This window comes from Oryctolagus cuniculus, chromosome 14, assembly GCF_964237555.1.
Source record: "Oryctolagus cuniculus chromosome 14, mOryCun1.1, whole genome shotgun sequence".
NCBI lineage: Eukaryota > Metazoa > Chordata > Mammalia > Lagomorpha > Leporidae > Oryctolagus > Oryctolagus cuniculus.
Window position 1 is genome coordinate 86,970,581 of NC_091445.1, and position 22,290 is coordinate 86,992,870.

The 22,290-nt window shown below is 38.9% G+C and overlaps 1 protein-coding gene across 50 annotated transcripts in view; it reads left to right on the forward strand.

Annotated features, from left to right (window-relative positions):
• The window catches only part of ERBIN (erbb2 interacting protein), a 134,638-nt gene that overhangs the window by 104,299 nt on the left and 8,049 nt on the right, over positions 1 to 22,290 (forward strand). For 12 of the 50 annotated variants that reach the window (XR_011382068.1, XM_051853683.2, XM_070056773.1 and 9 more), the window contains 6 exons: positions 111 to 296; positions 6,288 to 6,402; positions 9,911 to 10,094; positions 10,827 to 12,375; positions 17,671 to 17,814; positions 20,744 to 20,854. Coding sequence is in view for 46 of the 50 variants with exons in the window: in XM_051853683.2 (XP_051709643.2) it covers positions 111 to 296; positions 6,288 to 6,402; positions 9,911 to 10,094; positions 10,827 to 12,375; positions 17,671 to 17,814; positions 20,744 to 20,854 (2,289 nt within the window). In the remaining 4 variants the exon portion in view is untranslated. The remainder of the gene's footprint in view (positions 1 to 110; positions 297 to 6,287; positions 6,403 to 9,910; positions 10,095 to 10,826; positions 12,376 to 17,670; positions 17,815 to 20,743; positions 20,855 to 22,290) is intronic. The other 38 variants (XM_070056776.1, XM_070056783.1, XM_070056791.1 and 35 more) reach the window with 6 other exon arrangements.

Sequence of the window (22,290 nt, forward strand, 5' to 3'; positions counted from 1 at the left end):
AACAAGTTTCTAAGTTTAAAGTTTCCTGAAAGTTGACACGTTACTTGCAAATTTTTATCTAAACTTTAATACAAAAACAGATATAAGAATTAATATTTTCTTTCACTTAGACTTCAGAAAGTACTGCTGCAATAAAAAGCAAAGTTGATGAAAGAGAAAAGTATATGATAGGAAATTCTATTTTGAAGATCAGTGAACCTGAAACTGAGATCAGTCCTGGGAGTTTATCAGTGACTGCACATATGAAAGCCTCTGAGAATGTGAAGCACATTGTTAACCATGATGATGTTTTTGAGGTATGATTTTATAATCATTCTGGAGCAGTCGTAAGACTTCGCAAGTTAATATTTGTTTGCTAGCTAAAGATAGAAGCTTGATACTGACTATGGAAAATAATGTTAATAAGTTCATTATTGATATTTACTAGAATATTCTTCACATTGCTTTAAACTTCTCACTTTTATACCTTTGGTGCTCATGTGTTTACTATGTCAATTATATTATGGAGGATATATGTACTGTAAAATACATAATTATATTTACTCTTATTTCTGTAACCTAAAAATGAAAAGGCTGCTACTGTAATTATACTCAATTCTTTGACTTATTTAAGCATTTATCACTGAATGTGAAGGGTGTATTTTGCTAAATATCTGACTTTTTTTTTTTTTTTTTGAGGTGGTCTTTCCTCTAACTTTCTTTAAAGACAATTTTATTGAGATATCTCTCACATACTATACGATTCACTCATTTAAAGCATACAGTTTGTGTCTTTTATTTTCTTTACAAAGTTGTATAGCCATCATTATAGTCATTTTAGAACATTTTAACATCCCAGAGAGAAATCCCATAGTCCTTAACTGTCACTTCCCAAAAATTTACATTATGTGCCTCTATAAAGTTGCCTATTGTTGACATTTTGCATGAAGTGAATCATGTGTTGTCTTTATGACAAGTTCTTTCACTTAGCAAGATACTGTCTAGGTTATCCATCCTGTAGCATATATCAATTTTGCAGTCATTTTTATGGCTGAATAATACTCTGTTGTACATATATACTGTGTTGTTCATCTGTTCTTCATTGGTATACATTTGGGTTATTTCCACTTTTTTGTTGGTAGTAAACAAGACTGTCTTGAATATCAGAATATTTCAAAGTTTGTGGAAAGTGGAACTTTTTGAAGGCATGGACTTAAATCTTTTGCTCCAGAATAAACTTTACCTATTAATTCCTTTTTTCCACAAACTTTGAAGTACTCTGTTTTGTGTACAGGTTTTTGTGTGGATATTGCTTTTGTTTTTCTTGGCTATAGAAGAATTATTAGATCATTCAATAACTATGTTTAACTGAGGAACTGCCAAACATTTTTCCCAAGTGGTTGTGCCATTTTATTTTATCTCCATATACTGCTAAATTTATTTATGGACTTGGTCCATCTTCTACTGCTTTCCTAGACCATAGCAGAGAGGTGGATCAGAAGTGGAGCAGCTGAGACTTGAACTGGTGTCCATTTGGGGTGCCGGCCCTGCAGGCGGCAGCTTTACCCACTGTACCACAGTGCCAGCCCCCTGGGGTCTTTACCAAGAAGTCTTTCCTATGCCAGTGTCTTGTAGGGTTTCCCCCAATGTTCCCTAATAATTTGATGGTTTCGGGTCATAGATTTAGGTCACTGATCCATTTTGAGTGAATTTTTGTGTAAGGTGTAAGGTGTGGTTCTTGCTTCATACTTCTGCACGTGGAGATCCAGTTTTCCCAGTACTATTTGCTCCAGGAGTTGATTTTTGCTCCTTTGTCAAAGATAAGGTGGTTGTAGATGCGTGGATTGATTTCTTGAATTTCAGTTCTGTTCCATTAGTCTACACATCAAACAGATATGCCGTACCAAGCTATTTTGATTATAACTGCCCTGTAGTATGCATTGAGATCTGGTGTTTTGTTGCCTCCAGCTTTGTTTTTGTTTTGTAAGATTGCTTTAGCTATTTGAGGTCTCTTGTGTTTCCAAATGAATTTTAGCATCATTTTTTCTAGATCTGAGGAGAATGTTTTTGGTATTTTGATTGGGATCAAATTGAATCTAGAGATTGCTTTCGGTAGTATGGACATTTTGATAATATTGATTCTTCTAATCCATGATTGTGGAAGGTTTTTCCACTTTTTTTATGTCTTTTTCTATTTCTTTCTTTAATGTTTTGTAATATCCATCATAGAGATCTTTGAAATCCTTGCTTAAATTTATTCCAGGATATTTACATTTTTTTGTAGCTGTTGTGAATGGGATTGATCCTAGAAGTTCTTTCTCAGCCATGGCATTGTAGGTGTATACAAAGGTGTTGATTTTATATCCTGCTACTTTTAGAGTTCCAGTAGTCTCTTAGTGGAGTCTTTGGATCCCCTATATATAGAATGTTGTCATCTGCAAATAGGGATAGTTTGACTTCCTCCTTTCCAATTTATATCCCTTTGATTTCTTTTTCTTACCTAATGGCTCTGGCTAAAACTTCCAGGACTATATTGAATAGCAGTGGTGAGAGTGGGCATCCTTGTCTGGTTCCAGATCTTAGTGAGAATGCCTCCAGTTTTTCCCCATTCAATAAGATGCTGCTTGTGGGTTTGTCATAGGTTGCCTTGATTATGTTGAGAAATGTTCCTTCTATACTCAGTTTGCTTAAGGTTTTCATCAGGAAAGGGTGTTGTATTTTATCAAATACTTTCTTTGCATCTATTGAAATAATCATATAGTCTTTGTTCTTCAGATTGTTAATGTGTTGTATCATATTTATGGATTTGTGAATGTTGAACCATCCCTGCATACCAGGGATAAATCCCACTTGATCCAGGTGGATGATCTTTCTGATGTGTTATTGGATTTGATTGGCTAGTATTTTGTTGATGATTTTTGCGTCTATATTCATCAGTGAACCTGGTCTATAGTTTTCTTTCTCATATCTTTTTCTGGCTTAGGAATTAAGGTGGTGCAGGCTGCATAGAAGGAGTTTGGGAGGATTCTCTCCCTTTTAATTGTTTGAGTAGCTTTGAGAATGGTAATTAGTTCTTCTTTCAATGTCTGTCAAAATTCAGCAGTGAAGACGTCAGGACCTGGGGTTTTCTTTGTTGGAAGGGTTTTTATTACTGATTCAGTCTCCATCTTGTTTATTGGTCTGTTTAGGTATTCTGTGTCTTTGTGACCCAATTTTGGTTGATTTATGTGTCCAGGAATCTATCCATTTCTTCTAGGTTTCCCAATTTGTGGGAATACAACTATTTGTAGTAATTCCTGATGATTATTTTTAGTTCAGTGGTATCTGTTGTTACATTTCCTTTTTCATCTCCAGTTTTATTGATTTGTGTCTTCTCTATTTATTTATTTAGGTTAGTTGGGCCATTGATGTGTCAATTTTATTCAAAAAACAAACTCTTCATTGCACTGATGTTTTGTATTATTTTTTGGTTTCAATTTTGTTTAGTTTTTCTCTAATTTTAATTATTTCTTTTCTCCAAACTAATTTTGGGTTTAGTTTGTTGTTTTTCTAGGTCCTTGAGATGCACTGAAAGCTCATTTATTTGGTACTTTTCCAATTTCTTGATGTAGGCACCAATTGCTATAAACTTCCCTCCTAAAACTTCTTTTGCTGTAGCCCACAAGTTTTGATATGATATATTGTCATCTTCCTTCATTTCTGGAAATTTTTTTGATTTCTCTTTTGATTTTTTTCTATGACCCACTATTCATTCAGGAACATGTTGTTTAGTATCCATGTGTTCGTATATGTTCTAGAGATTATTGAGTTGTTGATTTCCAGCTTCAATCCATTGTGATCTGAGAAGATTGATGGTATGATTTCATTTTTTTTAATTCGCTGAGACTTGCTTTATGCCTATATACTGTATGGTCTATCCTAGAGAAAGTTCCATGCACTGATGAGAAAAATGTGTATTCTGCAATTGTGGGATGAAAAGTTCTGTATATAGCAGTTAGGTCCATTTGATCCATCGTTTCTGTTGGCTCTGTTATTTCTTTGTTGATTTTCTGTCTGGTTGATCTATCCATTGATGAAAGTGGAGTGTTGAAGACCCAAATTACTATTGTATCATAGTTTATGTCTTCCTTTAGATCTGTTTAACATTTCTTTTAAACAACTAGGTGACAGGGCATCTTTGTTTTTTGTTTGTTTAAGGAATACAACTTCATACATTTAATATATACCGGGAACCTTTTCTTAAGGACTTTTATTTTCATCATATTCACATGGAATGATTTAGCCTGCAGATGAGTTTATTTCATATGTAGCGCGTATATACATATGTGTGTGTGTGTGTATATATATATAATTGCTTCTACTACTAACAAGCTATTTCGTACTGATAGCATTCAGTGATAGCTAATCTGGACCAGTTACCAAATATTAGAGACAAGATCATAGAAAATTATTTTAAAAATCTGTCTTCAAATTGGGTAGAAACTGAAATTAGTTTATTTTAATACCTGACCACCTCAGTCCCTATGAGTCCTTGAAATCCAGTGATCCTTAAGAGAATACATTTGAGAATTAGGGAGTGGCTTTGTTGAAACACCCTGACTAAACCAAGTTGTTTTTTTTTTTAATAATTTTTTTTTATTTGACAGATAGAGTTAGACAGTGAGAGAGAGAGAGAGAAAGGTCTTCCTTCTGTTGGTTCACCCCCCAAATGGCCGCCATGGCTGGAGCTACGCCGATTTGAAGCCAGGAGCCAGGTGCTTCTTCCTGGTCTCCAACGCGGGTGCAGGCACCCAAGCACTTGGGCCATCTTCCACTGCCTTCGCGGGCCACAGCAGAGAGCTGGACTGGAAGAGGAGCATCCGGGACTAGAACCCAGCGCCCATATGGGATGCCGGCACCACAGGTGGAGGATTAACCAAGTGAACCGCGGCGCCGGCCCCATAAACTTAGTTTTTTAAAGATAGGAATTGGCTTTTATTCTTTTCTGTTTGTCATGCCCTTGACAGTACAAGGAATATGGTCATGATTAATACACTTGAATTAAGGCCTACGTAAGAAAATTATCCCATAGGTACATTATCATATTGTTAATAATTGCCATAGTTTGGTACAATTTGATGTGTACATGGAAGACTGCAGGTGATGGTTCAAGTACTTGGATGCCTCCCAGCCACGTGAAAGACCCAGATTAAGTTCCTGGCTCCTAGCTTCAGTTGATATAGCCTGGATGTTGTGGGCATTTGGGGCCTGAACCAGTATATTAAAGCTTACTCTCTCTTTCTCTGACTTTCAAATAAATTTAAATAAATTAATTAAATTTTCCCATAGCATTTTTATTTTTAAAAACTAGTTTGCGGGCCGGCGCCGCGGCTCACTAGGCTAATCCTCTGCCTAGTGGCGCCGGCACACCGGGTTCTAGTCCCGGTCAGGGCGCCAGATTCTGTCCCGGTTGCCCCTCTTCCAGGCCAGCTCTCTGCTGTGGCCAGGGAGTGCAGTGGAGGATGGCCCAGGTGCTTGGGCCCTGCACCCCATGGGAGACCAGGAAAAAGCACCTGGCTCCTGGCTCCTGCCATCGGATCAGTGCGGTGCGCCGGCCGCAGCGCGCTGGCCGCGGCGGCCATTGGAGGGTGAACCAACGGCAAAGGAAGACCTTTCTCTCTGACTCTCTGTCTCTCACTGTCCACTCTGCCTGTCAAAAATAAAAAATAAATAAAAAATAAAAATAAAAAAAACTAGTTTGCATCAGCTGGCGCCACAGCTCACTTGGCAAATCCTCCGCCTGTGGCGCCGGCACCCTGGGTTCTAGTCCTGTTTGGGGCACTGGTTCTGTCCCAGTTGCTCCTCTTCCAGTCCAGCTCCCTGCTGTGGCCTGGGATAGCAGTGGAGGATGGCCCAAGTGCTTGGGCACCTGCACCTTTATGGGAGACCAGGAAGAAGCACCTGGCTCCTGGTTTCGGATCGGCACAGCGCCGGCCGCAGCGGCCATTTGGGGAGTGAACCAACAGAAGGAAGACCTTTCTCTCTGTCTCTCTATCTATATCTCTACCTGTCAAATAAATTAAAAAAAAAAAAAGAGCCCAGGCTCTAAAAAAAAAAACAAAAACAAAAAAATGATGGCCATAGTTTTATTGCCATGTCTTGAAAAAATTGCATCATATGCTAATTTTAGTCACAGTTATCATGACAAGTTTTCATATATGTTAATATTTAATATTCTTTGTTTTCCCTTTGAAGTTCTTATGATGTAATACTCATTTAAAGAAACCAAAATTTAATTCTTGTGTTTCCCCCTTCTTTCTTTGAACTAGGAATCTGAAGACCTTTCTTCTGATGAGGAGATGAAAATGGCAGAGATGAGACCACCATTAATTGAAACCTCTATTAACCAGCCAAAAGTTGTAGCACTTAGTAATAACAAAAAAGGTTAGCTATTGAAGGACAGCAGTAAAGAACAGAAAAGATCTAAAGGAAAATTTATAAATGGAGGGGGAAGTGGGAGATACGGGCAGATTCATTGAATGTCATGTTGTTTAAAACATACTTTTAAAACAAGTGCTTTTTGTTTTTTGGGTATTTTTTAAAGATTAGAGCCAGAGAAAAACCATCTGCTGGTTCACTCCCCAAGTAGCCCCAAAGGCCAGGACTGAGCCATGCAGAAGCCAGGAGTTTCTGAGGTCGGCGCTGTGGTGTAGCAGATAAAGCTGTCAGCTGAAACGCCAGCATCCCATGTGGGCACCGGTTCGAGTCCTGGCTGCTCTACTTCCGATCCAGCTCTCTGCCATGGCCTGGGAAAGCAGTAGAAGATGGCCCTAGTCCTTGGGCCCTTCCATCCGCGTGGGAAACCCAGAGGAAGCTCCTGGCTTCTCCCTTCGAATCAGATCAGCTCTGGCCATTGTGGTCATCTAGGGACTGAACCAGCAGATGGAAGACCTCTCTTTCTGTGTCTGCCTCTGCCTCTCCCTCACTCTTCCTTTCAAATAAATAAATCTTAAAAAAAAAAATCCAGGAGCTTCATCTGAGTCTCCCATGTGGGTGGGGCTTGGGCCATCTTCTGCTGCTTTCCCAGGCCATTAGCAGGGACCTGTTTCAGAAGTGGAGCAGCTGGGACACATACTGGCACCATATGGGATGCCAGCATCACAGGCAGCAGCTTTACCTTTAAAGAAATATTTTTTAAAAATATTTTTTGAAGAGTTACTATATTTATTTGAAAGGCAGAGAGACGTACAGACAGACAAGACGGATCTTTTGCTTGTTCACTCCCCTAATGGTTATGGTAGCCAGGGCTGGGCGAGACCAAAGTCTGGATCCTCCATCTGGTCTTTCTTGTGGGTGGCAGGGACCCAAGCACTTGGAACATCTTTCACTGCTTTCCCAGGCACAAAAGCAAGAAGCTGAAGCTGAAGCAGAGCGGCTGAGACTCGTTCCTGTGCTCTGATATGGAATGCTGGCATTGCAGGCAGTAACTTAACCAACCTGCTGTGTCATGATGACAAGTCCCCTTAATCTTTTCTCTCCCCTCAAACAAATTTACTTATGGGGACACGGACCTCACAGTCAGAGAAACCTAAATTTCACAAGTGATTCCATTTATATAATTTATCTACCACATGATCCTTGAGTTACTTAATTTCATCCATATGTATGAGAATATATGTAATTTGACATACAGTGAGGCTAATGAAAGATTTTATATCAAATTGACGATTATGTAAACTATTCAGATCCAGTACAGTACCTGATGTATGGTGGATGTTCATTGTTATTTTACTCTTTAATTATTCCAGAACATTTTTTTAACTATCCCACCAGCTATTTTTTCATGCAACAGAATCTCACACATGAGATGATTTTTGAAGGATGTCCTTACTTCCCTTATCCTACTCCACCAAAGCCCGGTTATCTCTTCATTACTATCAAATGCTTATCCAGCCTTTAGCCATTATGACATCAGTGTTGATGTCAAATTGGCCCTTGGATGGCTTGTGTTCATAATTATGATAGGATACCTAGTATGCATTGAGTATTTTTTTAAAGTTTTATTCATTTGAAAGAGTTACAGAGAGAGGTAGAGATAGAGAAATACAGGTCTTCCATCCGCTGGTTCACTCCCCAGATGGCTGCAACGGCTGGAGCTGCGCTGATCCAAAGCCAGGAGCCAAGAGCTTCCTCTGGATCCCCCACGTGGGTGCAGGGGCCCAAGGACCTGGGCCATCTTTCATTGCCATCCCAAGGCCATAGCAGAGAGCTGGATCAGAAGAGGAGCAGGCGGGACTAGAACCTGCGCCCATATGGGATGCCAGCGCTTCAGGCCAGGGCTTTAATCTGCTGTGCCATAGCACCAGCCCTGCATTGAGTGTTTTCCTTACTACTTACTTAGATACCATGCTAAATATTTTGCATGTTATTTTCTAGATAACCCTGTGATGAAGAAGAGGAAGTAGAATATGTCCAGGAAAGAACTTAACAAACATCCAGTTTAACCATATTTCTTAAAATTAATAATCCAAGACCCAAATACCTTGAAGTTGATGTTATAAGACTAGTTAAGCTGTGCGTCTGAGATCTGAGAACAGTAAAAATATCTTTAACTCATATACCCTTAATGGATGTGTCTGCTTATACTATTTCCATGGTTTGGCTAGACTTGAGTGAAAACAACCTTTTCTCACTGCTTTAAGTAACTACTTTTTACATCAACTGTCCAAAATAGAATATGACCACTGTCTGTTTTTGCTTATATAATTCTAATACAACCATCTCACATTATGAAATGCTTTAAAAACATAAAGAAATGAGAGAGCTGACCTTGAAAATTCCTTGGTTTTTCAGTTGGTGGTTGTAGTAGATTGGTTGCATTGTTCATTTCTGTTACCAGATTTTTAAAAATCCACTCATGTATGAAATGATTTCTTATCCAGATAAGTTGTTAAACTGTAACTATTTTTGTGATGAGTTTTTCAACTTGTGAATTGATAGAAGGCATATTCACTAAATTTGATGTTCTTAGAAAACAGCATATCACTAGTTAAAAATCTAGGTAGCATTAATAGTTAAATTTTTAAAAATTCGGCCGGCACCGCGGCTCACTAGGCTAATCCTCCGCCTTGCGGCGCCGGCACACTGGGTTCTAGTCCTGGTCGGGGTGCCGGATACTGTCCTGGTTGCCCCTCTTCCAGGCCAGCTCTCTGCTGTGGCCTGGGAAGGCAGTGGAGGATGACCCAAGTGCTTGGGCCCTGCACCCCATGGGAGACCAGGAGAAGCACCTGGCTCCTGCCTTCGGATCAGCGCGGTGCGCCGGCCATTGGAGGGTGAACCAACAGCAAAGGAAGACCTTTCTCTCTGTCTGTCTCTCTCTCACTGTCCACTCTGCCTGTCAAAAAAAAAAAAAAAAGTGGCATTTCTGTTTTAAAATTCTGTTATCTTTGTGTTAAAACTGAATTTTCGGTGCTGGTGCTGTGGCATAGGTTAAGCCTCCACTTGCAGTGTCAGCATCCCACATGGGCACTTAAGTCCTAGCTGCTCCACTTCCTTTGCAGCTCCCTGCTAATGTGCCTGGGAAAGCAGTGGAAGATGACGCAAGTGCTTGGGCCCCTGCACCCACATGGGAGACCTGGAAGAAGCTCCTGGCTTCTGGCTTCGACCTGGCCCAGTCCTGGCCATTGGCAGCCATTTGGGAAGTGAACCAGTGGGTGGAAGATCTCTCTCAGTCTATCTCTCTCTTCTCTCTATATCTCTGCCTTTCAAATAAATAAGTATTTAAAAAAAAAAGACTGAATTTTTAGTGATGTTCTCTTGTCATCTTCTTACCATATGATTTATTATTTCATATATGCAATCAGAACAATATAAATGCCATTTGTCATCAACAAAAAACATTTCATACAAATTCTTAGTGAATTTATCATTGGTCTTAAATTCTTTGTTTCAGATGATATAAAGGATGCAGATTCTTTATCAGATGAAGTTACACACAATAGCAATCAGAATAACAGCAATTGTTCTTCTCCATCTCGGATGTCTGATTCAGTTTCTCTTAATACAGATAGTAGTCAAGACACCTCTCTCTGCTCTCCAGTGAAACAAACTCATATTGATATTAATGCCAAAATCAGGTTTGTGAACATTTTAGAAAATAATTTATTCATTTAATAATTAAGTAGAAATGGGCAAATTTTAAAAATCAAAGTGTTTCGTGAATAACTATAAAAGTGGTTCTAAAAAAGATTCTAGCAACGTATATTTTCTCTGCCATTTTACTACTAATTATCTGCTTAGTTAAATTTATAATCACCATTTTCAAGTAAGTTTTTTAAATGGAGGAATAAAGAATTCAGTTAGATTCTCAATCTCCTGATTCAAAGGTTGAACAAATTATACAATATTTCTAGGTAAATGAGTAGAAAAAGATATTTTTGTACTTAGAAATTCAGAATCATTTTGGGGAGATGCCATTCAAAGGTCAATTCAGCCAGGACTAGAATCGGCGCCTATATGGGATGCTGGCGCTTCAGGCCAAGGTTTTAAACTGCTGCGCCACAGCGCCGGCCCCTGTAATATCTTTTTTATAGTGTAGCCATATTAAGCCATTTTGTGAAAATTAGCTTTAATGCATTGGTCACATTTAATGTAGGTATGTCTGTGTAATTATGTTTTACTTGTTACCAACTACTATAAATCATTATTACTTGACTATTAAGATAATATTTCAAAATTACATTCTTGATAATAAATGCATTTCATCCGTGCTTCTCATCAACTCTAACTTTGTACTAACTAGATACTAATGTCCCTAGTTGCTAAGAATACGTAACTTTTTGTTTTTCTTAAAATTACCTTTATTTTAGGCAAGAAGATGAAAATTTCAACAGCCTTTTACAGAATGGAGATATTTTAAACAATTCAACAGAGGAAAAATTCAAGGTTCGTGATAAAAAAGATTTTGACTTACCTGAATATGATCTGAATATTGAAGAGCGATTAGTTCTGCTTGATAAAGGTGTTGAATCAACAGCCACATCCAATGAATCTCAGAAATTAGACCATCTCAATATGAATTTTAATAAACTTATAACTAATGAAACATTTCAACCTGATATGGCGGGAAGATCAAAGACGCAAGATATAATGCTTGGAACCAACTTTTTAAGCAGTAATTCTAAAAGAGAAGCTGAGCCTTTGGAAAATGGAAATAAGTATCCTAATTTGGAATCCACAAACAAAGTAAATGGACATTCTGAGGACACGCCACAGTCTCCTAGTAGGGCTGAACCACATGGCGTTGATGCTACCGTTGACGTGGGTATTTCTAAAAGCACTGAAGATCTCTCTCCTCAGAGAAGTGGTCCAGTGGGATCTGTTGTGAAATCTCATAGCATAACCAATATAGAAACTGGAGGATTAAAAATCTATGACATTCTTAGTGATAATGGACCTCAGCAACCAAGTGCAGCAGTTAAAATCACATCTACTGTTGATGGAAAAAATATAGTCAGGAGCAAGTCTGCCACGCTGTTATATGATCAACCATTGCAAGTATTTACTGGTTCTTCTTCATCTTCTGATTTAATATCAGGTACAAAAGCGATTTTCAAGTTTGATTCAAACCATAATCCTGAAGAGCCAAATACAGTAAGAGGCCCCACAACAAGTGGCCCACAATCTATGCCTCAAATATATGGTCCCCCACAATATAACATCCAATACAGTAGCAATCCTGCAGTCAAAGACACTTTGTGGCATTCTAAACAAAATCCACAAGTAGATCAAGTAAGTTTTCCTCCTCAGCGCCTTCCTAGATCAGAGAGCACAGAAAATCACAGCTATGCCAAACATTCTGCCAATATGAATTTCTCTAACCATAATAATGTTCGAGCTAACACTGCATACCATTTACATCAGAGACTTGGCCCCGCAAGACATGGGGAAATGTGGGCCATCTCACCAAATGAACGACTCATTCCTGCAGTAACTCGAGGTACAATTCAGCGACAAAGTAGTGTGTCCTCCACAGCCTCTATAAATCTTGGTGATCTAGGTCCCACAAGGAGGGCCCAAATTCCTGAGGGAGATTATTTATCATACAGAGAGTTACATTCAGTGGGAAGAACTCCACCAATGATGTCAGGATCACAGAGACCTCTTTCTGCACGAACATACAGCGTTGATGGTCCAAATGCATCAAGGCCTCAGAGTGCTCGGCCTTCTGTTAATGAAATACCAGAGAGAACTATGTCAGTTAGTGATTTCAATTATTCACGGACTAGCCCTTCAAAAAGACCAAATACAAGGGTGGGTTCTGAACATTCTTTATTAGAGCCTCCAGGAAAAAGTAAAGTTCCTCATGATTGGCGAGAACAAGTACTTCGACACATCGAGGCCAAAAAGTTAGAAAAGGTAATTGAACATAAATTTATTCTCTTCTTTATGAGCTTAACTATTGTCTCATGAAATATTTAAATAAGATAAAACAGGATACTCTAAATCACTGATTGTCTGTGTTTTAGGAGATTTTCCCTAATACTGAGAGTTCTAAGTTTAAACTTAACCAGGACACTTGAGGTGGTAGTGTATGCTTCTTTTCCCTTTCTCATTCCCCGGTTTTTCTGATGGGTGAATATTCACTTTTCATGTTTATGTCTTTATCTCTTTTAGATTGTTCCCACATGAGAAATAATACATATGTACCTCCATTTAGGATTTTCTGACCTCCTGTTCTCTATTGTTGGCCTTGTAAATATTGTAAGAAAATAGCAGTTTACTTGTGTAGTTAATAAAACAACAGAAAATGTATTGCAAATGTAAATTTTTTGCCCAAGAGTTTTATTTTTCCTCATCTATGTTATCTTGAACTAACCTTGTTACTGACGCAGAAGGCTTCTGGCATGGCATTCTGGACTTTTCTGAACTGCATTTCTGACCATGTTCAGCTTCAGTTGTTATTCTTAGAAAGATACATAAAATGTGATTAGTGCACTGTATCTTCCTTTTGAGTCTCAACCAATATTTAGTTCTTTCTAGTGTGACCCTCTCAACTTTAAATAGCTGAGTGTCTGTCAGCTTGCTTTATTCTCTTTGGTCCTTTTTGTTTCTGTTGTAACTACATACTGTTGAGGTTATTTGAACTTTTGTACTTTTCCTAAGAAACTTGGAAATTTCTTAAGCAGAGGAGTAACATAGCTGTGTTTTATAAATAAACTTCAGGTGATAGTATAGAACTGACTGTAGTCAAGGAGATTGCATTAAGAGGCCAGTTAGTGATCCAGATAAGAAATGAAATATAAACTGTTATTAGTGGAGCTGAGACAAAGGAATGAATTCAGGAGCCATTCTGAAACAGACTTTTTATAAGCGTTTACTTCTGATTGAGCATTCCTATAAGTAGTCACTAGGGAAAGAGGACAAACCTTGAGATTTTTGTCTTGAATAACTAAAACAGTTTTGAGGAATACTGTTTGCAATTACTGGACATAGAGGAAAAGTAGCAGATTTGGAGGAAGAGAGAAATTTTGATTATTTTCTGTGTAGTTTAATTCTAAGACTGTTCTCTGCCTCCTTTTCTATCAGACAGATATGCCTGAACTTTAGTGAATAGGAAGCAGGTAGCAGCCAGCTGTCTCATTGCTTTCCATGTCTTTTTTTTTTTTTTCTTTAAGATTTATTTTGGGGGTCAGGGTTGTGGTATAGCAGGTAAAGCCACAGCCTGCGATGCTGGCATTCCATATGAGGACTGGTTGAAGTCCTGTTCCACTTCCAATCCAGCTCCCTGCTAATGCCCCTGGGAAAGCAATGGAAGATGGCCTAAATCCTTGGGCCCCACCACCCATGTAAAAGACCTGAAAGAAGCTCCTGGCCCCGCCGGCACCGAGGCTCACTAGGCTAATCCTCCGTTTTGCAGTGCCGGCACACCGGGTTCTAGTCCCGGTCGGGGCACCGGATTCTGTCCCGGTTGCCCCTCTTCCAGGCCAGCTCTCTGCTGTGGCCCGGGAAGGCAGTGGAGGATGGCCCAAGTGCTTGGGCCCTGCACCCCATGGGAGACCAGGAGAAGCACCTGGCTCCTGCCTTCGGATCAGCGTGGTGCGCCGGCCAGCGGCCGCGGTGGCCATTGGAGGGTGAACCAACAGCAAAGGAAGACCTTTCTCTCTGTCTCTCTCTCTCACTGTCCACTCTTTCTGGCAAAAAAAAAAAAAAAAAAAAAAAAATTATTGCAGGGACTGGCATTGTGGCACAGCAGGTTAAGCCACCACTTGTGATGCTGACATCCCATATCAGACTAATAAGGAGTAAGAACTTCTTAAATTATTTTCACTGAATTACTATTAATATTAGCACTTGTGATATTCTTTATTATATAAAAATTCAAGTATGAAGCAATGCAAACCATAATACGGTTAACACAACATGATAAATGCCATGTTGGTTTGTATTATGCAGCTGTCAGCATGTAATGAACAGGATTGCCGAGAACATCATGCCTAACATTTAATTGAGCTCTGCACATGGGTTGTGACAGAGTACAGTTTTTTGGGTTTTTTTTAAGATTTATTATTTATTTGAAAGGGTTACACAGAGAAGGAGAGGTAGAGAGAAAGAAAGGTCTTCGATCTGCTGGCTCACTCCCAAATTGACCGCAACGGTCAGAGCTCTTCCGATCTTAAGCCAGGAGCCAAGAGTTTCTTCCAGGTCTCCCACGTGGGTACAGGGAGAAGTTGGGCCATCTTCTGTTGCTTTCCCAGGGCATAGTGGAGAGCTGGATTGGAAGTAGAACAGCCAGGACTCAAACTGGCGCCCATATGGGATGCCAACACTGCAGGTGGCGACTTCTCTGCACCACAGCACCAGCCCCTGTATATTTCTGGACCTGCATGTCATTAAAAAAGACCACTCTAGTTAACAACATGCTAAAACTCTGTGTGTCATTTGTAGTGTTTGGTGTATGTAATTAAAAAAAAAAAAATATATATATATATGTATGTATGTATGTATGTATTTTAGAGATGGAGAGAGAGATCTTCAAACCACTGGTTTACTCCCTAAATGTCAGCAACAACCAGGAGTGGATCAGGCTGAAGCCAGGAGCCCAGCACTCAATCCAGGTTTCCCACCTGTGACTGGGACCCAGTTACTTGAGCTATCACCACTACTTCCCAGGATCTGCAGTAGCAAGAAGCTTGAGTCAAGAGCAGGGGCAGCTGTGAAACCTAGGCACTCCCTTATGGGACACAAGTGTCTCAACCAATGTCTTAACCACTAGGCAAACATGCCTGCCCTGATTTCTGTAATTTTAGGTTTTTTTTTTTTTTTTTTTTTTTTTTTGACAGAGTTATAGACAGAGAAAGGCATTCCTTCCATTGGTTCACTCCCCAAATGGCCACTATGGCCGGTGCTGCACCGATCCAAAGCCAGGAGCCAGATGCTTCCTCCTGGTCTCCCATGCGGGTGCAGGGCTCAAGCACTTGGGCCATCCTCCACTGCACTCTTGGGCCACAGCAGAGAGCTGGACTGGAAGAGGGGCAACCAGGACTAGAACCCGTCACCCATATGGGATGCCAGCACCGCAGGCAGAGGAATTTTTCTTTTTTTATTTTTTAAATAGGTCTGTTGCACTTTTTTTGTTGTTGTTAAGATTTACTTATTTTACTTGGAAGAGTTAGAGTGAGAGATCTTCCATCCACTAGTTCATTTCCCAGATAGCGGCAAAGGCCAGGGCTGAGCCAGGAGCTTCATGCGGATCTCCCACATGGGTGACAAAGGCCCAAGCACTTGAGCTATCTGCTGCTGCTTTTCCCAGGCCGTTAGCAGGGAGCTAGCTACATCAAGAGTGGAGCAGCCAGGAGTCAAACCAGCGCCCACATGGGATGCTGGTGCCAAAGGGGGCAGCTTTACTCACTGTGCTGCAGCACCAGCCCCAATTTCTGTATTTCCTGCTAACAGGCCATGCACACAAAATATGGGTTTCCCAATATGACCATCAAGAGCTCAGTATTCATGGACATGACTTAAAGCATTCACATGGGCCGGTGCCTTGGCTCAATAGGCTAATCCTCCACCTGGTTCTAGTCCCAGTTGGGGCGCCAGATTCTGTCCTGGTTGCCCCTCTTCCAGTCCAGCTCTGCTGTGGCCCAGGAGTCCATTGGAGGATGGCCCAGGTCGACCAGGAAAAGCACCTGGCTCCTGCCATCAGATCAGCGCGGTGCGCCGGCCGCAGTGGCCATTGCAGGGTAAACCAACAGAAAAAGGAAGACCTTTCTCTCTCTCTCTCTCTCTCTCTCTCTCTCTCTCACTGTCCACTCTGCCTGTCCAAAAAAAAAAAAAAAAAAAAAGCATTCACATGAAATAACACCATAACACCGTATCAAAAAGTGAAAGCCAGACAGTGCACTTACTGAAGGTACATTTATTACCAGAGATGGCTGAATCAGGTTCTTGTCCCCCTCTTAGTAAAGAGTTTTCAGATTTGAGACAGAGTGGCAATAAACAAGCTAATAAAGTTTGATGAAGCCAGTACATCCAACAGGCTAGATGGGCAGCTCAGCAAGGAACTGATGTCCAGTGTGCATTTAGACTGGGGTTTATATGGGTATGTGATCCACTTCTTGCTGTTTCTCCTTGCCCTTCCTTCATTTTCTGGGATGTTGCTAAGCAGAGCTTTTTCCAGTGAAATTCATGAAAATGCTCTTGAAGTTTCATTTTCACAGTGGTATCAGACTGAACAGGCCCTCCTGGTGCTGCTAGGAAGATTCTTCTGTGATGTCACAGAGAAGTGGGGAAGGCTGGGAACCCTCAACAAGGTTGTTGAGCATGGGCAGCACTCTTTGAAGGCTAATGTGTTCTTTGCCATGTCAACTTCTTTTTTCCTTTTGGCTCTTTCACACACATGGGCTGTTGTGTACCTTTCCACCCAACACCTCTGAACTCAGTCTGTGGAAGGATTCCATGAGTGGTTCCTCAGGTTTAGGCAGCAAAGGCCACCAGTACTCCCAAAACAGAGATCTTTTTGAATGGGAAAAATGTGTTACACATGCATTTTTTAGTTTTTTTTCTTCTGGATATTGTAGAGCAGCAGGAACCTTTCAAAAGTTTTATCCTAAAATGTGTGTGTGTGTGTGTGTGTGTGTGTGTGTGTGTGTGAAACTTTAATGTAAGATATAAATGTGGAAGATACCTTTTTATAGAAATGGAAATTGGCATGAGTCAGATACTTCTCACAAATATATTTTGCGTTAGAGTATATATGTTTAACCTCTCAGTTTACTTAGTAAAATAGAATTCGTTTCTGTAAAATGAAGTGAATGCTCTAGAAATCCATTTAACTTGGTAAAGTTCATCTTTATCTTGAGAAATCAGTTTGTGCATGACTATCTAAATATATACTTGAATATTGTGTCAGTTTCTATTTTCTGAAGCATAAAAAATGTGTTAGGAAATAATAGCATGATAAAAGAGCTATATGTTTGTAAATTTTCCCTTGTTTTTAATTTATGTGTATATTTGTGTGTTATGTAAATATATGGTAAATAATACATCTTTCAGTGGCTCTGACCACTTCTTTCTGTGCATCTAAACAAATTCAACTTGCATGAGATTTCTGTGTGGTATTGGGATTACTTGTAAATAAGTCTATATACATAACATGTCTTGTGGATTTTGCATGCTACACTAATCTCTTAAATCTGTCCCCTCTTCATCCAGAGCATGCTGTCAAGGTCCTTTAATTCCAATTTGACTGCTGTAAGCAGTTTTCACTATGGCAGCTCTAGGGATCTGCATGGCAGCCAGGGCAGTCTTGCCTTGAGTGTTGCAGACGGAAGAGGTTCTGGTGGGCACATTTTTCGAGTGAGTACCTGTAGTAGACCAATATTTTTAGCACATTAAAGAGAAAACCCCAAATTTTAAATGTTTTTTACATGGCTCTAGAAGAAGTTTTTTTACTCTGGATTAGAAATCTTGATTTCCTCCAAGTTCTTCCATGGCTTAGTTCTAAAACTTTCTTCAATGCCGATTTAGTCTAACCCTTCATTTTCTTTGGTCATAAGTTAACATACTATTCTTTTTTATCTGTGCAAAAAGAGCTTATCAGTTAGGAGTAGCTATCTGAGAGGCTTTTTTAAAACTATTTATAGGTTTTTCTTTTAATAGTAAAATTAACTCACTCTCCCTTATTCAGGGTTTTAAGGCTATGCTGTATTTAATCCATAGAGCTCATTCAGGAAGGAATAATTTTACCTCCAGTGATTGGCCTGGAACTAAATTTAATCATTATTCACTAGGTCTGATGAAATATGATGCTGGAGAAGTTGTAGTAATACCGGTGAGAAAGCAAAAGCCAGATCCTTCATCATACTCATATTTCACCATAGTCCTAAGTAGTGAACGGAAAGGTTTATTATTTTAATGAAATTAAGGGCAGAGAAAGATGTGACCAACTCTGGCTTGGCAGTTGTAGCAAAATTTTTCACACCATAACAACTTTTTTTTTTAAGATTTTTTTTATTTATTTGAAAGGCAGAGTGACAGAGACGAGAGCTCTTCCATCCACTGGTTAACTGCACAAACAGACCAGGAAGAAGCCAGGAGTTTCATCCGGGTCTCCTGTGTGGCTGGCAAGGGCCCAAATACTTGGGCCATCTTCTACTACTTTCCTAGGTGCATTAGTAGGGAACTGGACCTGAAGTGAAGCAGCCAGAATACGGGACACAAACTGGCACCCTTATGGGATGCTGGTACTGCAGGCAACAGCTTACCAGCCCCATCACCATAATAACTAGAAGCAGCACATCTCCTAAACAGATAACTTCTTCTGCTCCCTCCTCCCATCTTGAAATGAAAAGATTTTTCTCCCCCATAACTGTATTTCATCCCCTTTCCATAGTTTTTATTTCCATATTGACTGCTTACTTCTCAGTCTTTCACTTTTTCCTAGTGTCACTATCACCCTTCTTTTCTTGAATATAAGAGGTCTTCAAAAAGTTCTTGGAAAATTAATGTTATGAAAAGTCTATGCATGGTTTTCAAACTTTTTTTACTTCAAAATAAACTATCTTTAATTCCATTTTTTCATAAACTTTTTGAAGTTCCCTTCTACATTCCTGTTTTGTGTTCTAGAATAGGAACAGTCTCTTGGGTTTATTTTTCACTGGCTACCATCTGACCTAGTCTTAACCCTGTCTTTTGTCACCTAGCACCAATTGATTCCTGTGCTGTTGAAATTTATTTATTTATTTGGAAGGCAAAATGAGAGTCATGTGAAGAAACATCTTTTATTTGCTGATTCACCCTCCATCTTACCCCAAAATGCCCACAACAGCCATAGCTGGGCCAGACCAAAATCAGGAGTCGGGAGCCAGGAGCCAGGAGCGGGGAACCAGGAACCAGGAACTGTATCTGGGTCTCCATTGTGGGTGGCAGGGACCTAAGTACTTGAGCCATCATCTGCTGCATCCCAGGGTTTTCATTAGAAGGAAGCTGGATCAGAAGCAGAGACAGGATTCCATCCCAGGCACTCTAATATAGATGGGTCCCAAGTGCCAGTTTAACCTTTGGCCAAAATGCCTATCCTTCCATATTCTTTTTACAATAACATTTTGTGCTTATTTTTCTTAAATCCTTTGAATTTTTTTTCATTCAAAATATGCTTGTTCTTTTAAGGAGTAGATAAACATAATTGTACTTTCAGGCTTGGATTTAAATTTCAAGCTGCAAGTTGATTATTACATATTCTAAAAGCGTATCACAAGAAGGAAAATATTCATTGCTTATACACACAAAATTAGCTACCATGTCCAAAATTGCTAAGCCATGGTTTGAACTAGCAACTAGGTCTTCAAGGTAGATATATTGCAAAAATCATTTCTAAGATATAAATTTCTAATGAAGTAGATTTCAGATTATTTTTCAACATGGTAATTTATATTTCTGTTGCTAGTCATGTACTGTTTTGAAAATAGTGCTGTTTATCATAATCTGTTTACTAATATATGTCTAGATGTGCTTAGACCTAAATTATAGTGAAAAATACAGGTGTCTTATTTCTTATAATATGAAATATTCAGGGATAATGAGATTGAGTCTGTTTTTCCTCTAAACCAATCAGTAAGGTCAATTATTAAAGTATTGTTTGGCATATGAAGATACAAACTAGTTGATTTTAGAAGCATTTCTCCAAATCAGTGCTTTTAAAATAATGGGACAGAATTAAGTTAAAGTAAGTTTTGTAAGACCATAAATTTATTGGTGCTGCTAATCAGTAAAGTTTAGGGGGAAAAAAAATCCCATGTGGTACCATGCTATTAAAAGAACAGTGGTTAATTTTTTTTTACCAAAAAAAAAAAAAAATTTTTGTGGTGCTCATCAATAGTATGTTTAATTTGCTCTTAAAATTTGAGACCCTTAACTTTGATTAATAATTGAATTTATTTCTTAAAAAGTGTAAAAAATTGTGTATTGTATTTTAAAAAGGAAGAAGAAACGTAGAAGATTTTGTCTTCTATGTGTGTCTATTACTAAGAAATAGATTAACAGTATGCATCTATCATTTTTTTCACACATTGCAAGAACAAGCATCTTGCCATGCACCTTTGGAAGAAGTTAAAGGTAGTAATTGATGGCAGTGATGATGATAATGTTCAATTTGGGCTGTCATCTTTCCACTATCTAGCATTATTTTTTGATAATCTTCTCTCAGTGTCATCATCATTTTGGTTTCACATCTTGAAGAGCATTATTTGTTTACCTTTTATTTCCTCCTCATTTGAACCATCCCCAGACATCCAGTCCAGGAGATCCTTGCCAAGATGATACATTCATTTCAGGACAGCAGAACTACTCGTCAGCTACACTTAGTCACAAAGATGTTCTTCCAGACAGCTTGATAAAAGTAGGTGCTCAGGAAATAAATGAAGTAGTATCTGTGAGTTTACTGTGTTTTGCACTAGAACTACCATTTATGCTTTAACTGATAATACTTTTTTTTGAGAAGGCTTTCCCATAATGATTAATTAGGTTTTTTAATTCAGAAATAAATAAAAAAGAATTTGTCTGTTATTCTTGGTTTATTTCATGAGTTTCCATATTGGAAAATTGTTTTATTGATGCATTTGAATTTCTCTAGTACTACCTACTTATAAATATTATCATTTGAAGCAAGGGCTTTTTGTTATTCTTGATAATACACCCATTTGGAGAGTTGAATATCAACTTAAATTCTTTATTCTAGGATCTTTTACTGTTACCAAATGTTATTAAATATACTTCAAATGTTGTTAGAGATCACCTTGACTTTTGTATATGAAATAGATAATGGTTGTGTTCTCAGCCCCTTTTTAGCCCAAAAGAAAAAAGGGTGACTCATTTGGAAATAGATTATCTGTGGCCAATGCCAGATAGCTAATTCTTTACTATTTTCTCTCAGCTATTTTTTCTCATTTTATTAACTAATCCTGTGCCTTCTAGTATAACCAAGTATAATTATAAAGCATAATTATTTGTTTTATGTAACTTTTCCTTATGAGAATAGATACCCAGGCACCTGATACATAAGTTAGACACATCTGTTTTACGTGAGCTTTTTTTCTTTTATTTGAACTGTGTCATCCAGTTCTTTTTTTTTTTTTTTTTGTCATATGCTTTGTGTGATTTGCATTTCCAAGTTTATTTTATACTTTTTAATATTCTGAGCCATCTGGTAATCATAGCTTAATATAGTTCATGTGTGTGTTAAACATTGATATAGGCAAGACCAAAAGTCCAGTTGTGAGGACTCTTAGGTCAGTAGTAATTATTATCTGGATTTTACTTGGGAGAAAGATGCTGAACCTGCACATAGGAATAAATGATACAAACTTAGAGAAACACAAGGGATAGCTGCAGAACTGTGTACAGTAGAGCAACAGCACAACCAGTTAATTACTTCTGGGCAAATCAAGTACTTTAAATCTATAGTGACCAGGTAACAAATAACCATAGTTTCTTCAAAAATAACAGGGATAATATGCCTCCTTATTTTCTTTTTCATCACCAATACAAGATTTGTCCTACAGTAGTATAATCTTTGTGCTGTGTCATAAAATCTCCACTCACAATTTTGTACTAAGTTCTCAGGTCTAACAATGAAAGAGTACATTTTTTTTAGATTTATTTATTTATTTGAAAGTCAGAGTTACACAGAGAGAGGAGAGGCAGAGAGAGTGAGAGAGGTCTTCCATCCTCTGGTTCACTCCCCCGTTGGCCACAACGGCCAGAACTGCGCCACTCCAAAGCCAGGCGCCAGGAGTTTTCTTCCCAGTCTTCCCATGAGGGTACAGGGATCCAAGG